The sequence below is a fragment of the Pezoporus flaviventris genome, unplaced genomic scaffold, assembly GCF_033815535.1.
Source record: "Pezoporus flaviventris isolate CSIRO_AGI_PZ_B2104156 unplaced genomic scaffold, CSIRO_AGI_Pfla_v1 ptg000057l, whole genome shotgun sequence".
Taxonomy (NCBI): Eukaryota; Metazoa; Chordata; class Aves; order Psittaciformes; family Psittacidae; genus Pezoporus; species Pezoporus flaviventris.
The window spans coordinates 172,952-191,829 of NW_026892605.1; the positions used below are offsets into that span (position 1 = coordinate 172,952).

At 35.3% G+C, this 18,878-nt stretch overlaps 1 protein-coding gene across 2 annotated transcripts in view; it reads left to right on the plus strand.

Moving 5' to 3' along the window:
* LOC133277506 (cAMP-specific 3',5'-cyclic phosphodiesterase 4D-like) overlaps positions 1–16,963 on the plus strand; it is a 96,247-nt gene extending 79,284 nt beyond the window's left edge. For both annotated transcript variants that reach the window (XM_061469375.1, XM_061469376.1), the window contains exon 4: positions 16,494–16,963. In XM_061469375.1, the coding sequence (XP_061325359.1) occupies positions 16,494–16,509 (16 nt within the window). In that variant the 3' untranslated portion in view covers positions 16,510–16,963. The remainder of the gene's footprint in view (positions 1–16,493) is intronic.
* The last annotated feature ends 1,915 nt before the right edge of the window (positions 16,964–18,878 follow it).

Below are 18,878 nucleotides of genomic sequence, written 5' to 3' on the forward strand. Positions count from 1 at the left end.
TAGGACAATTGGTCATATTTATATATAATGGTTATATTGATTTCTCCAAAGCTTCATGAAATATGATAAAAGTCTCTTCAGTCACCATTGTGATGGAAACTACCTCTTTTCATTGTTTAACTCAGAAGAAGGGGTGGAACAGTAGACAGATTTCATATTTTTGAGCTGGCTGGACCAGCATTTGTTGGACACTATGAAGTGCAATGACACTCTCAGTGGTACAGATTCAAGGTATCAAGAGTCTGATGCAGGCTTTTATTTCCCCTTGAAAGTATGGCTTTTTCAGTTGCTGCTGAGATTCTTCTGTCCTCCTAATACATATGACTGACATAATATGAAGGATAATGCAATGTTCATTGGATGTAAATTCCAGAAATGTTAAGAGTATATCATGTTTCTGAAGACTTCATTGAAAGGGTTGTTTGAAAGCAAAATGTATTTTGGAGTTGAGATGCGGTTAGAAGTCTTTCAATATAAAAATATAGGAACACACTTTTTTTTTGTGTGTTTCATTTAGTTATCTGTAATTCAGTATATATATTGTCTCTTCCTACTACTAATCATATTCTTTGCTCAAACATCATTTGGGAGAGATTATTACCATTGTATAACGTAAGATCTATTTTAAATTGCTTTTGTATTGCTTATGTTCAACTGAAAGTGTGTATTTCAGCATGTTTATGAAAATTTAGGGAGCTATAAGAATGACTTACATGATAGTTAATTTCTGAAGTACCTTTTTTGCAATGTTCCTTCTATCCTAATTTATTAGTTTTTTTCCTTAAGTTAAATTCTGTGGATGAGATAGGCACTGTACTGCTTAAAAACATTTGTGTTTTATTATCCATTAAAGAAGCAATCAAAACTCTCTATTGGAAATCAAATAAAAACTTGATTTAAAATTATCCCCAGTTTTTCCTTCTGCCCTTTAAAGATGCACTTAAAATTTTAATATCTGCTTTTTAAAGGAAATATTAGAAAATTGTTAGTATCATCAATGTAAGTTTGATACTACAGACTGAGAGTCCTAGTTGCAAACTAAATGTTTCTTAATGTCTGCCACTTGCTCACTCATTGTCTTTCCCCTGTCAGAGTAATACCTCAAAGACTAGATTTTGCCTTTTGTAGTTAGGGCCAGAAGAGCTTTTTCAAATGTTAAATGACTGAAATGCGTGAATCCTGAGCCACAATAATGCAGTTATTCATTTACTATATCAGCAAAGTATTTTTAAAACAACAGTTAGAGTTCTGAATCTGGGTTGTTGTTTTAAGGAACAGAGTGTTAGAGAGAGATGATGAAGATAAGGAGACTGGACCTTAGCAGAATAACGTGTAGTAAATATAAAAGCTAGGATAAAGCTGCCCTTTAGATTTATTAATTTGCAACTCTGTAGGGTAGTATATGTAGTGAAAATAAGTGGGAACTATGGTTTACATAGTGCTGAAAGATAAAAAATAATAAAAGATAAAAAATAAAAATTGGTATTTCATTTATTTTTTAACCGAGAATTATGATCTTGGACCTGCCAGGCTGTAACTCTTCTTAGGCAGCTTCTCATGGGTCTAGGCTGTTTTCAACTACAGCTGTGTTCCCTGACTCACCTGCCAGTTAAGAATAATGAAGAATAGTGCAACAACTCTTAGCATTTTTATTGCAGACTTCGTTATTTTAAAAGCAGTATAAACATGAGCAAACCCACACGTTGCCTTTGGGAGATCAGTTAGTGAGTAAGTAGTTTTATTTTAATTTTATGCATTAGAAAACTTGCACGCAATGGGGTAGTAGAACTGGCCAAGTCTACAGAACAAACAAGTAATCAAACTATGAATATAATTCAAGAGTTTCTGGCTCCTGGCTTTGGGTCTAGCCTACACTACATGTTAGAAAGCTGAGGGTGGAACTTGGGAAAAAAGAAAAAAAAACCGAAAGTTTATTTCAGTATGTCAAAGAGAATGTTATTGACCAGGTCTGAGAAGGTTTTTAATTATTATTATTAGGAGTTACACATGTAACTGTTGTATGTATCCAGACTCACACAGAACCTTTGTTTCCATCATATTGACTCAGTCTCATCGAACTCTATCTGACTACAGTATCTGTTAGAAAGAAAAGCGTATTTAATTGTCATGAAAACCAAAATTGTGTCAGTATGTAAGCTTAGATCTATCAGTGGGAAAATCGGTGGAGATTTGTAAAGTTAAACGGGTGTTAGAAGTTTTAAAGTTTTGTGGCATCCAAGCCTGGGCTTTTAAGCGAGTCTTCTGTTCTTTTTTTTTAGCATCAACCATATATATGTTGCGATATGTATGCTAGAGTAATTTTGGAGAATAACTTAAAAATAATTCTGTTGGTCAAGACTTTTATCAATTGGGTGCTTTAGAGATGTAAGGAAGCTGTGAAGGTGTCAGGGCCCATACCAGAATACTCACATAATAGTAATTCTTAATATTATAGAATACTTCATATCTGACACTTATCTCCAGCCTCTCCAAAGAAAAGGATTATTTTAATTCATGCCTAGATCTGATGTACAGGTATGCTGTGGAGGACAGCAGGTACTGTGTCTAGTCCAGCATTAGCAATTCTGAAATCCTTTTTAAAAAAATCAGAATTTTTGTCAAATGTTAACATTTTATTCAGTAATGGTAAAACTTCAGTCTTTTCAATGATAAAAAATGACCTGTTTGGCCTTTGAAACCATTATTTCTATATCATAGAAGGGAAACAGACATTATTGTAAACTGTGGATGAGTAAGTGTACGCATGCATGTATTTTCTAATTTAAGGAAAAAATGTATAAGTACTACTTAAAATAGGCATTTAAAAATAGTTATTTTTAATCAATAGATACATCTGAAAAAAATCTAAAACATGGTATAGTCCTCTTTGACTGCAGGGTTATATAATTATCAGATAAAATTTGAGATAAACTTTTAAAAGTGAGGTAGCAGCAGATAATAGAGTGAGCTGAGGTTATTTTTTACTTTTGCTGAACTTTATGTGATTCCTGTCCCACCATTCCTCCAGATTGCCAAGGCTTTGTGAATGGCAGTCCTCCAGCGTATCAAGTGCTCCCACCATTCTGGTGTCATCTACAAACTCATTGAGTGTGCATTACACCTTACTGTCCAGATAGTTGTTGAAGGTGTTGGCTCCAGTATTAACTCCTAAGGATGTCTGTTCTTCCCTAACTGATGCTGAAGTTTGGAATCACTTGGCCAAAACCTTTTGAGCTAGATAGTCCAACCAGTTTCCTGTCTGCCTTTTAGACCCCTCATCTAGTCTATATCTTTCCTGCTCAGCTATAAGGTTTCAGTGCAAGTCTGTCAGAAACCTTGCTGCTGCTGCTCTTGTCTGTCACAAAGCCAGGACTTTATTCATGAAAGGGAATCAGGTTCATCACATATGATTTGCCCTTGGTAAAATTATGCTATGTGTTCCTATGTGCTTAAAACTTACTTCCAAAGGAACTTGCTCAATAACCTTCCCAGCATTTAAGATGAGGTTAGAGCAGCTTGTAGTTTCCCAAGCCCTCTTCCTCTCTCTTTTAAAGATGTTCTTACCATCAAACATTTTCAGATCACTGAGGACCTCTTCTGACCACCACAGCTTTTCAGTAATGATAAATAGAATGTGTCCTCACAATGACATTGACCATTTTTGTCAGCACTGTTGAATGTATCCTATGTGGTATCAGGAACTTGAATGTGACTGATTTACTTGAGCAGAACCTAACTTGACCTATCCTTACAATGGGTGGTACCTTAAATTCCCCCAAACTTTCCATCTGGACAAGGTGACCTGGGAGGCCTGAGAGCAGACCTTGCCAGTAAAATAGGGCAAAGAAGGTTTTGCACATTTAATCCTTTTCTATGTCCTTCATCACTTGGTTGCCAACTACATTCACTGGCAGGCCCATATTATCCTTGTTCTTCTCTTTGCCTCTGATGTACCTTTCTGTTGCCTTTCATCTCACTGCCAGATTCATTTCCAGCTGAGCTTTGACTTTATTGATGCCATTGCTGAAAAGCCAGGTGATGCCTCCATATTCCTCCTGGGAAATGTGTTTCTTCTTCCACCTCCTATACTTAACACTTTGTTGAATTACATCTCTATCAGAAGTTCCTTGTTCAGACAATTTGGTGTCCTACTATTGTTTCTAAGCCTTCAATCACATTTTATCCAGCATGCTACAAGAAAGTGAGTCACTGGCTGATTATGTAGGATTTTTATGCTGAAATATTATTTTAATTTTCAATTAAAATTACATTCCGGTATGCATTCAAAAAAATCAGGGATTTCTTAATGTGACTGTGCTCTGTACTCTGCTTTTGTGTTCATACAATTTGGTGCTGTTATGTTAAACAGAATAGGAGAAACTGTTTTCTTGTTTCATAGCGGATTTGACTGTAGATATATAAAGACTGGTCATTTGCTAGGTGATCTCTTTAAATGATTTCTCTTGATGATTCTTCCTAGTGTGTAGCCCATATTTCCACTTAGATGATTATAGGTGCCAAGGCCTACCACTATAATGGCTCATCTTGCAAAGGAAAGCTCAAAAAGTAAAAGACTGCTCCTATATAACTGGTTAGAGTTGCAGTGATGCAAGGGAAGGCTGGAAATTCATTAAGATCAGCTTTTCTTTCTGTATCAAAAATGGAGAAGGTATTACGTTAATTATTTTAAAAAGATTTATACTTTCAGGTATTGCCTTTTTTTTGAGCAGTTAACTAGTAAAGTACCCATTATATTAAAATGTTTCCTTGGGCAATGAGCCAAACACAAGATCACACACTACTGAAGATTGTGTGAAATTAAAAATAGTGATTTACTGTTAAAATGAAGCGTGAAAAAATGCATAACAATCTCTTAAAATATACTTTTTCACTATGTCACATTAATGTCAATTTCGATATGACAAGAGAGATCAGAAGGCTTATCCAATTAGAGGAATACAGAGTGTCTTCCTTACAAGGACTTTTTATGTTGGAAATTGCCACTTTACATTGGTTTCACTATTGAATTGGTTTCACCACTATTGATGTGTCGTGGTTTAAGCTCAGCCATAAATCACACAGTTGCTCTCTCACTCCCATCCTTTTCTACCCTTCCCACCCCCCATCCGCTCCCAGAGGGATGGGGAGGAGAATCGAAAGAATGTAACTCCCACAGGCTGAGATAAGAACAGCCCAGTGACTAAGGTATAACACAAATCACTACTGCTACCACCAATGATAATAATGATAAGAGAAATAACGAGGGAAGAGAATATGATACCACCCGCTGAAACAAGCCTGGCCAAGCAGTGAGTGCCCTTCTGGGTAACTCCCAGTTACCTCCTGGGCATGATGTGCTGTGTTATGGAATACCTCTTTGGCTAGTTTGGGTCAGGTGTCCTGTCTCTGCTTCCTCCTGGCTTCCCCTCCTCCCTGGCAGAGCATGAGACTCAGAAGGTCCTTGGCCAGACCAAACATTTGAGCAGTAACTAAAAACATCGCTGTTATCAGCGCTGGTCCCAGGCCGAAAGTCAAGAACACAGCTCTGCACCAGCTACTAAGAAGGAGAAAAATGACTGCTACTGCTGAACCCAGGACATGATGTCTTGAGCTCTTTCTGATTTGCATTTCAATCAACCCTACAGAGGCAGCTTACAAATACAAGAAACCTGCTGGACTCTTATAAGCACATAAAGCTGAGAGAAAGATAGGGATCACTTCAAGAGGGTGATCCAGCCAGCAGCTGGGGTTGAAACCAGACTTTAGGGTAATTCCATCCAAGCTGCCTTGGCGTGGAAGGACATAGTGAATGGTAGTAGGAAAGCACAGAGCAGCCTAAAGGCCCTTTGTATGATAGTGTGCAGAATGGTGCCTAGAATCTGAGCAATCAATGCACACCTGGGAATGAGAATCAAAGTAGAAGAATATTAATTCTGAGCATTTACATCACCTAATATTTCTGCAGGTCTGTGTGTGCAGTTACTGCTGTATTAACCCTATTGAGGCTGATTATTAACTATATTTTTTCTCATGTGTTCCTTTTCCTAAATCAGTGGAAGTGAAAAGGTGGTGCACAGGAAAGGATCTGGGCTATGTAGTGGATGAAGCTGTCACCATTTCTTACCTTTCCTCCTTCAGTATAATACTGCACAGAGGCAAGCATCTGATTGCATAACCTAATTAGTACACACAATTCATAATAACTATTTTATAGTACTATTCTGTAGTACTTTATATATATAGCAACACATAAAGTATGCTACTTTATAGCCGAATTCTATTTATAACTTAAAACATACCTGGAAATCCTCTGAGAAGAAATCTGATCGGTTTACGAGGTTACTTGAGAAGGTCTGCTTTGATAAGCATATCAGCTATGCCTGTCCTGTTTTTTCTTTTGTCAGGTACCTGCTTACGGCCAGTAGGGGTTACAGAATGCTAGCTAGAAAGACTCTTGGTCTGGCTAAGTATGGCCATTCTCACATAAAAAGGGTTGTAACAGGTTTTCTTTTCTAGACCATTGTCATCTGTTTGTCACGTTTGCATTCCTTCGACTTCCTTCAGCAGAATTTTCATCCATGTTCAGACCATTAGTAACCATAAATATACTTCAAAAGTTGTATTTGTACATAAGCATATGCTTACTAAGGCCTTCATCTATTTTATGACTGGATAAGTGCAGATTTAGAGTTACAAATTTAAGTTAGATCGTTTGAATGTATTTACGGTAACATTTCGCATTACTAGCAAATGATGTAGTTAATGCAGATTACAAATCTCATTTTGGAATTTGAACATTTAACACTTTTAAGACTTGATGTTTAAATACTGTACAATATGACATCCAAATATATATAGAATATTTCAGATAATTGTGATAAGGCATTTCACTTGCAGGATTACACTGTTGGAATAAAAAGAACATTTTATAATTCAATACTTTTATCAAAATGTTATTTCATTATATGACTTCACTTTTTGTTGAAACTTTATTTAGGAAAAATATATTTTGTATTCTTGCAGATGAAAATTTTTCTCTTCACTCTGGAGCCATTTTTCATTATCTGGAAAATATAGTCTCTTATTAAGTAGGCAGCTCAAACGAAGAAAGCGAGATTTGAATTTATTGAGATGATGCCTTGATTCACACTGAAAAGTTTAAAGAAAATTCATAGAGCAGACAATGAATAATATTCCAGTTTGGAACACGAGGGAATAAATGGGATATTCTGGAAACAGGAGGAAGTTGATTTCTTCACAGCTGTAATCAAAATGATACTTTGAAATGATCTAGCATAGAAAGTGATTTCCACATACAAATTTTACATTAGGGGTACTCCCTGAAAACGGCCTGTTAAGTACATTTACTCATCTGCTGACTTTCTGTTTCTAGTCTAAAGCTTCAGACTTTCTTCTGATTCTTTTAAACATCCTAGTTACAGTTTCCCTTTTCACTTCAGACAAAGGCTCGACTTAAGTTCTCTGGAAAGTAAATGGATCAGATTCTCTTGAGACTTGAATGTACCATAATTTTTGCTTTACTTAAAATGGTCTTTAAAAGGGATAATGTTATAAAATGGAGATAAAAAGAAAGAACTTCAAAATTATCTTGCAAAAATATAAGGGCAGATAATTTGTAGTTCTTGTAACAGCAAAGAATATAGAAGAGAGAAGCCATGAAAGGCTGTAACTCTGGTTTCACCTCTTTCCCAGCAGTGAACCAATTTTATGAGATGTTTTTCATAGGTTCCTTGCTTGAACTTCTGAGTACAGAGTAAAAATGTGAGCTTTATCAGAGGATCTGCTCCATGTGATAGAGTAAGATTTGGTTGACTGCTATTACTTACAACAAAATAAGTTTCTGGGCAATCTCAAGTAATGGCTATGCAATGGTCTCATTCTGTTCTGTCTTGACACATCTCTTCTTAACTATAATTTTCTTTAATTCAAATGTAACTCTGATCTTTTTTTCTGGTAGAGGTGATAGGGTGATTAAATGGAACAGTTTGACAATGAGAAAGGTGTGAATAAGTGGCTGCAGAACCACATAGACTCTACAGTAAAAGCTCTTTTCAGATCCAGCATTAGATATGTCTGGATGTCCCTAGTAAAAAATAAATGTATAGTGATAATTTTTTATAGCTATGTATGATCTTAATTTAACAGGTAGAAATGGAGACTTTTCAATGGAGACAAATCAGTACTGTGGATTTTCGAGCAATTGGATTTTTATGACAACTTTGTCTGAAAAGTTTGAAGGAGATTTTTATTTCTCTGACTGCAACCTTGCTGCAACATTTCTTTCCTTATTTCCCTTCTGTTGCCTTGTTTTGGCTCATATCTCCTTTCTCCTCCAGATTTAAATCTTTTGATGCTTATAGGTGTATATTATAATCTCTATCAGTGTCTAAAGCATATATTAATCACACATATTCTGCATTCTTGGTCTGCAAAAATGCAAGATAGCTCTCTTTCATGTTCTGCATAATTTTTGTAACTGTTCTTCAACTTGGGCAGAAGCCCTGCATTCAATTTTTTTTGAAATTATCACCACTGGAAAAGTGCATGATCGATGGAGAACATGGAGTAGTCTGTATCTGGAGTATCTTACACAGTGTACCAAGTAACTTACATGATATTCAGCACCACGGTTTCCAAACTGTTTTATGGCAATGAAATTCTAAAAACTTCTATGCAATTCTTGAAAAAAGAATTGTCATCTACTTTTTGGGTAATGTAAATACAGACGTGAATAGCACTTTTTTTTTTTTTTTTGTACATACAGAGAGATCTGCATCAAGATATTTAATAATCAGTGGTAAAACTTGATGTCATCCTAGTAATTTTCCTCAAAAATCTAATTTGATTTTATAATCACAAAAGTAAAATGTATGAAATAATCCTTAGCCCTAAATATTCCTTTTGAGATTCTTCATTTCTTATATATGCATGAATTAATAACAATTGCTCTTCTTCATCAAATGTAAATATATAATTTTACTTTTTTTAATTCACAGATTAATTGGTATAAATCTGGACAATAACTATGCTTTTGTCATCTTTATGTTAATGATAAAATATGATGCATCTTTATGATGCTAAAATATCGTGATATTTTCAAACCCTGATTGCTCTTCATGTAGACATGGTGACAAAATCCTGTTTAATTAAATGGTGACAGGATGCGGCCTACACAGAGGTACTAAAAGCTGTGTGGGAGATTAATGTAAAGTCACCAGTAGTCTGGGGTTTCCTCTGGAGACTGTTCTGTAAATTTAGCCTCAATTGAAAACAGAGAAAAAAAATCATAAGATTTTCTCTGTTAAGTATAAATGGCATGCTTGCTTAACATAAATAACAATTATTTAAAAACATATAAAATATGATATTTTTATTGTAGTAGGGGAGGAAACAAAAAATGAAGGAGGGATAGGAAAAGCCTTTAAAATCCCAGCAATAAGATAATAAAATAAGCAGCGCTGACTTCTCTGGTAGCTTAAAAATCTTTAAGCTCTTCATTAACATGCTTGTATTTCAGATGATTATCATTGATTTCCTTGGTAAAGCAGAGGCTAGATGTATTCTGTCATAGTTTTTTAGAGAAGAATTGCACAAAATAAAGTAGAAGTTGCTACCCTAAGAAGCAGCTGCATCAATGTGGATGAATATACTCTACAGTTAAGATTTCTTTCAACACTGGTTAGTACTGACTTTGTATTAGAAGCTATCCTGTGGTTCTAACGTCCTCACCTCTTAAGATTTTTCTTGCCAAATGCCTTAGTGAGTAATAGAATCATAGCCATTGTACTTTCTGTGATCTCTATAGAACCAAAGCATCCTGAATTCCAGTTAAATTGTAAATGGCATTTTAATTGTGGACTGAGTTGAAGATCCATTATTTCTTTGATGCTCCTGCAAATACGTGCTTGCCCTTGCACAAAACTTGCTGATGTCAATCTGTAATTTCTGAGAAAGGCGAGAATTGATAGCAGTTGCTAGATGTAGGAGTTTTCCCTATATTTGAGGACAGTAACTTCTGTATTGTGTTATTTTGTCTATCTTTGATACACCTTGAATTTGGAAAAAAAACCAAACAACTGCTAAAAATATTAGTGAGAGCAATCTACCAAAGAACAAGTAGAGATGAGCAACAGACATGTGATTAAAAAATCCAGAAAAGTAAAGACTTTTAAGAGGACTGAGTAAGAGTATCCCTTGATAATCTCGATAGTAAAGTCAGAGAACACATAATTCAAAGATAATTGAAATACACTTGTTGATGTTGCAGTTTTCTAAGAATATTTCAGGTTTTGTTTGTTTGCTTGAACATGTTCCACTGGCAGCTAGGTAGCTAAGCGCGATTTAAGTCAGATAAATCCAAGCATAAAACTTTTTCATTTGAATTTAGACCTTTAAAAAATGGTGCCATTGGCAATACAACAATTTTTTTCAGTCTCAGAGTGTTGGCATAGTCAGTAAAAGTTTTGCAATGCCTTTCAAGTTTGCTTTCTAATGAAGCCTGATGACAGTGTGAGATAACACAAGTCATATTCATGCTAGTCCTGTAATACAGCAGTAGCAATTGCTACTCTCTTTTGCACCAATTAATGAGATGCTATTAGCATTACAATGAGAGGAATTGCTTTAGGTGATCTCTTTTGGCTTTAAATCCTATTTAGAAATCAAATAAAATAAAGTTTTTGCTGAGCATCAGTGTGATTCCAGGATGTAGGACTGGAACCTTTAATACAAGGGAATTAAGTAAGTCTTATCTGGCTTGTTTAATAATAAATTAAAATACTTTTAAAAATACAGATAGATTAGAAGTAATTTGAAGATATTTTGAGAAATGTTGTCACTCTGCAAAACAAAGAAAATTAAATTTATAAGCCAAGATTAATTGTGGTAAGGGTTTTGCCAAGAAGCACGGTGAAGACAAGCAAAGAAATCTCATGGACAACTATGGCACCAGTTTTCCACATTATGTCAAGGCTTATAAAATGTGAATAAAGTATTACTGAACTAACACAGAGTGCTAAGGAACTGTGATGAGAATAATTAAATAATGCTGTTGAAGCTGTTTAAATTACCCTCATTCCTCTCCTGTATAGCATTTTCCACAGGGAAGATCAAGATCTGTAAGATGCTTAATAGCTACATAGTTACTTAAACGTAAACATCAATATATAATGCACTTAACTAGAGAATTAAGGGGACAACCTATTGAAGAATGCAAAAAGCTTTGGAAAAGGTAGTATGGATAAAGGAAAACAAAGCTGGAATATTGTTGTTACCAACAGAGTGGTGTAAGAGTATGAACTAAGAACATAAGCTTCACTTTAAGAATATAGTTGTGGGGTTTTTCTCTCAATGATTTCACCTGAAACAACCTAACAGTTTCTATTTATGACAGCATTTACTGTCAGCAATTATTTCAGTAATTAAAGCAGTAAGTGGATTATGATTTCTTACCCACTGTTATATCTCACTCAGAGAAATCATAAGTATTGAGCTACTGGTGTTTAGATTTTTTTCTTCAGCATTAAATGAATATTAGCTTTCCATCATGAATTAGATCCAAGCCAGATGATTTCACTGTCTGAGTGATCAGTGGCACTCAAAGTCCTGATTCCCTGAAGCATGAGCTGTTTGCAGAACCTGAGGACAAAATTTAGTGCTCCGTATTTTATGATACCTAACAGATAGTAAGAAAATAAACCTGTACTTATTCTGTAGGTAGACATTTCAAGATTTGTTGCTTCTTGCAAGGATGTCAGATTACACAAGTTTTTGGTAAAATATTTGCAAACATATGTGTATGGAAAGCTGCTATCTTGATCATGAACACCCTCATGATACTGAAAATACAAACAATTCTTTGTTTGAAGGATTCACTGTTTAAAAAAAAAACAAAACACAAAAGTCAAGACCCATACCTTCAATCCAGCAGTAACAAAGATGCAAACTTAAAATCTTACAAGCATTCCCCATTAATCCTGAAATGTTAATCACATGCTAACAATAGCTTCTAGGCACTGGTAGATTTCAGCATCTCTGACCCTATCTTAATCCGTTTTTGAGTACAAATTTAACATGCCCCGATTGTACTTGACCATGTTCACTCAAGCATGTAGTCACACTGCTCTAAAAGAGTAATAATGTCTAAGTCTACTATTCTGCCCCTGTAAAGGTCTGTTGATGGGTTAGAGGGTCAGCCTTCACTAAAGCACTCAGTGAATGCTGACCCAAGAGAGACAGAGCTGGGAACAGTTTCAGAGCTTCTGCTGTTTGTGACTGCTGCCTTGAATAGTCACGATCTGGCTAGCATTCCGATAGGATTTATAAACCCTGCAAACATCAGGGAGAAGCTTGGTTTCTGGTTTTTTTTTGTTTGTTTGTTTTGTTTTGTTTTGTTTGTTGTGGTTTGCTTTTTTGTCGATCTGTTTTTTTGTTGTTGATTTGGTTTTTGGTGGTTTAGTTTGGCTTTTTTTTTCACTTTTTTTTTTTTTTTGGTTTGCTTGGGTTTTTTAAGAACTGAAAAACAGTTTTTAATTATTTAATCTTTCTCTATTTCTCTCTGCTTGAAAAAAGTGGTGAGAGAACAGAGAGGGTTGAAGGGAACTATGTGGGTGCTAGCTAGAGTGATAAGATAGGATCAAAGCATTCCACCATTTTTGTAAAACAATTAACTTGAAAAACATGGCATTTTATTGTGCAAACCATTGTCTATGAGATCTTTCACATTTGTCTCTGGAGGGCAGTGCTCTTATGCAAGTGATTCATTTGACAAATGTGAAAGAATTTTCAGCCAACAAATTTCATATTTTTGGAGCATAACTGAAACTGATATATTATACTGGCTTCAGGCAAATGTTGCAATTCAAATAATGTTCACTTGTAGCTCAAATATGAGCTGAACAATCCAACTTTCAATGAAGACAGCCGAAAACCCTCCTAGTGGTTCTAGCTGGAGGGCCATCAAACCAAAATGAGCCAAGTTTAGGAAATAAAGCCATTAATATTTTCAGCGAGTATGAGATGCACGAGTAACATTACAATTTTGATAAATAACACTTTAAAACTTTTTTTAAATCTCAAGTTAATATCTTTCTATAAAGGCCTTTACTTTGGAGAGTTACAGATGAGAAATTAAATTGGCAATATTCACACTCACTTACCCACACTAATGAATGCTACTTTCCCCTCTATCCTTCATTTAAATAATAAGTAATCCACTGACTTGCAAAATTACATTTTACTATTCAAACTGTTAATATTTCTAGTTCCCCAAAAGCAAGTAATTAACAAACCTTTTACCAGAAATATAAGATAATTTACATATATATCCTTTATTATTTTAAATATTAAAAAATGTTTAATATTAAAAAATATTAAATACAATTTGTTTATCCTTTATTTGTTTAAAAATAATTTATTGAAAAACTGACTGATACCAATTCCTAGCTTTCTAATAAAAAAAAAGTAGTTTCATACATGTTAGAAATTTTGACACTTTAATTAGCTTCAATGCACTATATTTTTGAATTTTGGTCTGTATCTGTCAAAGTTAAGGTTAGCTATGTGTTAATTAAGCTGTCCAGTAGTTGAAATATATTCTACAGGAGAATGTAATTTTCTTTTGAATGCTCTTTCCAAAAAGGAAATAAATTCTATTATTCATTCTAATGGTAGTGGATAGATCTACTGCTTCATTAAATAAATAAATAAATCCAGAAACATTTTGGGGAGCAATTATCTGAAATCTGTTAACACGAGCCTTTTATATTCTTTTGCCTTCTTAATACTTGGCAAGAGTCAACTGAAATACCTGTGTTGCTCTTCCAGAAAAGTAACTATTTTAAAGTTTATTTTTAAAGCATTTTTATTTTTATTCTCTGCATCTTGCTTTATAAAGTTGGAGAAAATTATTAAAGCTTATATGAGACCTTGAAGGAATGAGGGGGATGTAGAAGCAAAAAAAGAAAACCCTACCTAAAAAAAGAGTTATTTAAAGGTTGGCCCTACAAAAGATACTGGTTCAGTTTCATTCATGGAATACCTAGTAGCCTTCCTTTTGTTCTTTAAATGAACTTAAATAGCAGAGTATTTCAGTGTGTGTGTGTGTGTGATGAATCCAAACCATCATTAAAAATTATGAAACTAATTAAGACAATGAGTAGCGAGCTTCAGATATGGTTTGAGTAATATAAAGGAGCCAAAGAATTATACTGCCTAGTTCTGAGTAAACACCTTACCAGCTTTATGCAAAACTCACCTGACTTGGAGTTTGATTAGGCACTCCAGCTCTTTCTGTTCATTTGTTTTGGATTTTTTTCTTAGTGTTTGTTAGTTCAGTGAGGGTTTATGATTTTTCACTGAGAACTGAGTGAAACTAGGTTTGAATGAGGTTTGCCTTTAACTTGTAAGCTTTCTTGTTTGTGGAAATCAGAGTAAAATTAAGAGGCTTTAATGCTGCACAAGTCTTAAGGAATTAAATTCTCCTAAACCCCTGCAAACTGAAGTCATTATACTTCATACAAGTGTACCCTTAATAAAATACCTTGGATGCCATCCACGTTCCTCTGCTTGAAGTGAGTAGATCAATAATTTAACTGATAAAGTGGAAAGGAAACTGGAGAAGTACCTTTATCCTTCAGACCTTGTCCAAAATGAGCTAGATTCTCACTCTGTGATTTTTCCAGATCAATGGGTGATATGCAGTTTTATTATTCAGGAACTACTTTGGAAACCAAGTTTCAATCAAGGTATCACTGTCCCCTATTGCTACAAAAGGAAGAAACTCCACAGAGGCTCTCCTGGGGCTTATGCTTCATTAAATCTGCTGCTGTGGTACAGTGGGGAAGAGGAGGTAGTGGGAAGAACACTGACTGTGCTAAATCTCTCCTCTCTTGCTCCTGTACTATCCAACTGGGAAAGTAATAAGTGTTGCTGTTGTTTCCTTCTCCAGCTGCAAATCAAGGCAGTCAAGGAACTGTTTTTAAGATCTGCCCCCTTCTACATTCAGTAATTACATAGAACTAGCAGGAATATAACTTGTGATTTTTAGTGTGCTTCTGAAATAGACTGAGCCTTTGCTCAGTGTTCCAAGTGGGAGGATACATGAAATTGTGATCTTAATGGGGGCAAAATGCCTTTCATCTCAATCAGCTCAGCTTTTCATAAATACAGCTCTGCATCAGCCCTAGGGGTGTCAAAGCCCAGGCCTTAGCTGTGTCTTTCCATGTACCTGCAGTATCAAACACATGGTTCCTACACACTTGACAGATTTTAAATTACATGGGTAAAAGGAGAGGGTTGGTTTTTGTGTGTCAGGGTATTTCTCTTCTTTTTGGCGGAGTTGTGATGAATGTATTCCACAGGACTGAACTCAGTGCTTTAATATACAGAACAAGAACACAATTTATACAGAGGGACTATGCTCTTGCAATCGGAATTTTGATTCAAAGAAACATCCTTCGAGCATAAATACTCTCTGTAAGAAGCAGAAACTGTGAGCACAAGGAACTGTTAGCTTTGTGCTTGTATTCAGATTTTGAAAGCCATGTAGTAGTCTGTATTATAGTAAATACTTAAATGAATATGATTTCTATTTCACTTTATACTATAAATTAATTTGGCATTTATGCCACACCTATTCTAAGAAAAGTAGATCTTTGAATCAGTTGTGATGGGACGCAGGGAAAGTTAAAGAACACTCAAAAATATCATCTGTCAGGTAACAAATTAAGTAATTTGATTATGCTTATATATAGAAGGCAGTAGATTAGATAGCTAATAAGTTTACAGAGTTTTTTTTTTGTTTGGGGGTTTTGTGTGGTTTTTTTTTTGTTTTTGTTGGACTGTTGGGGGTTTTATTTGTTTTGTTGGTTTTGGTTTTTGTTGGATTTCTTTGTTTTGTTTTTTTGCTTGTTTTTCTTTGTTTTTCTTTGTTTTTTTTTTTGTCTCGTGTGTGTTCCCCCCCCCCCCCCCCCCCCAACTTGGAAGTGTTATTCCTCACTAAAAAAATGTATCAAAAATAGGTCCCCATGGAGCTGTCTACAGGAATATCTTTCTGCAAACTGGAAAAGGAGCCTTCGAAATAGGCAATAAGCATTTACCATGTTAATAGTAATTTTAGTAGAATTAAATTATGGACAAATTCCATAATTTCAAAAAGGCATGTGGAGAAAAGAAAAGGGGGCTACTGACTGTTAACTTGTCTCTGCAATAGGATTTCAGAATATATGTTGAAACAGATACGATGCTCTTACCATAACTGTCCTTTGTTTGCAGTGGTAAAGAAGTTAATGATTAATGAGAATACATTCTACAAGTAGATTATGTGAGACTTATATGGGTACGGTCTTGTTATATTTTCTTTTTCTACACTTTGTAGTTCTACATCTAACCACATATTCTACATTTAATCAGACCTTTACTTTTTAAAGCACTCAATTTTTTCCTCTTTAATCATATTTTCAATTGATTTATAGAATGATGATCTGCTGAATTACTTTTCCATTGCCAGCATTAGGAATATGCTTCTGCTTCATGAGTCAGATGTGATAAAAAAAATCATATGAAGAGCTAGTGACTGTCCGCTGTATCAGAAATTCAATCTTAGTGGACTTAAAATAAGTCAGTGAAAATTCATGGTTATATTTAAAATACAGTACAGTTTTTTAATTGCTATTCTGCTGAATTATAACATGATTACTATCAGCACTGTAGTCAGTGGTGAATACTACTGAGCAAAATTTATCATTACCTAACGTGTGTTTTAGCATTTGTTCATTTTGTGTATAGACAATGTAAATGATTTTCTCTCACTCTACTGTTGTTTACAAGGTATGTAAACTATTACAGAAGGATGTTCTCTCACATGAAGTAGGTGGACATTATTAGTTTCCTAATTAAACTGCTGTGTGTTTTCTAATCCAGTTATATTTGTTATCTTAATACATTGACCTTCGGTGTTACATTATTTATGGTTTGTATTGCACCTCAACATTACAATTCCCTTATATTGAGGCCAAAAAATAAATGCAGTGGTTTCTAATGACTGCTTGTCAATGGTTAGTAAAAAAAAATGAAGTGACAATATAAGATGCTCCACGTTATTTTTTGTATGTCAGAATTATCTTCACTGCAGTATCACAGGTATCTGTTAAGAACTGCCATTCTGAAGGACTAAGAGATATAATGGTACACTGTTAATGCTACTGCCATCAGCTAAACAGAGCCTTGAAAATACTGTGAAAACCTTTGTCAGGAAAGATACAAAAGCAAACAAATTTATTAGGTTTGAACACTATTCTTTCTCCTTCGCTAAGTATTTCTTACGAAACACAAGCACGTGTTTTTAAAGACAGATATGAAAGGTTAAGAAACCTACCTTACTTAAAATGGTATTTTTTTATAAGGTAAAATGTTACATTTTATTTTATGGATCTCTGTGCATTTTGGTGTGATATACACAGGGAGCTCCAAGATGTTAATACAAGGCTAATAGATGGGTATGCCTGGAGCAATAGTTCTCATATTCAAGCCTCAACTCACTAGGGAGATTCCAGTCTTGTGTGAGGAGGCTCAGGCAAGATCCAAGAAAATGAAATATATTTTTCTAAATAATTTCAGTTACAACTCTCAAACATAGAATGTTCTGTTGCTATTGAGCCTTCAGCAGACCTGGTACTTTTGAGGATTCTGTGGTGAAATAAGCCAAACTAGGAAGAAAAAAAAAAAAATAACCTTGATTTCATATAAAAAATATTGATGAAAAATTATCATATGCTATTTGTTTGTTTGTTTCTAGGTAAAGCTTCTAGGTTCTATTTATAGCATATTTTTCAATAAAGTGTAAATATCCTGTTCTTTGGGAACAATATGTTCTGTCACTATCTTAACACACTGGTGTAATAAACACTTAATCAAATACGTGGGAGTTTAAATTTAAAGATTTGAAGGTGACTGACATGAAAGTCAGATATTTAACTGTAAGTGAAGAGTCAGATATTTAACTGTAATTGAACATCTGCCTTAACACTGTGCCCTGTGCTTCAGTTTCCACTTGCGTAAAATATAGGTAGTAACATGCCATACGTATTTTTTTGGGTGAAATGCACACAAACCACTAAGTAAATGCAAAACACTTAATAACATAATATTGTTACTACTAATAAAAAATTGGTACAGATATGGAACACACCAATGCAAAAATTAACATATAGCTATTACAATATACGTGCATTACTGTTTCTTACTATAATACATTTTAAAATGAAACATGGGTAAGCCTGTGTATGGGGTTTCCATGGCAAGGTTTTGGTAGTTGGGAGGCTACAAGGGTGGCTTCTGTGAGAAGCTGCAAGAAGCAATACCAGATGGCACCAGGATGGACTCACCCTGGCCAGAGCCTGAACCCATCAGTGACCATGGTAGCACCTCTGGGATAACATAGATAAGAAGTGGAAAAAGTTCCAGTGCAGGAGCAACTGCAGCCCGTGAGGGGAGTGACAATATGTGTGAGAAAGAGCTCTGCAGCCACCAAGGCCAGTGCAGGAGGAGGGGAGGAGGTGCTCCAGTGCCAGAGCAGGGATTCCCTGTAACCTATGGTGTAGCCCATGGTAAGGCAGCTGGGCCCCTACAGCCCAAGGAGGTCCATGCAGGAGCAGATCTCCACCTGCAGCCCATGGAGGTCTATGGAAGAGCAGATCTCCATCTGCAGCCCATGGAGATACATGGAGGAGCAGATCTCCACTTGCAGCCTATGAAGAACCTCATGCTGGAGCAGGTGGATGCCAGAAGGAGGCTGTGACCCTGTGGGAAGCCTGTGCTGGAGCAGGCTCCTGGCAGGAGCTGTGGCCCCATGGAGAGAG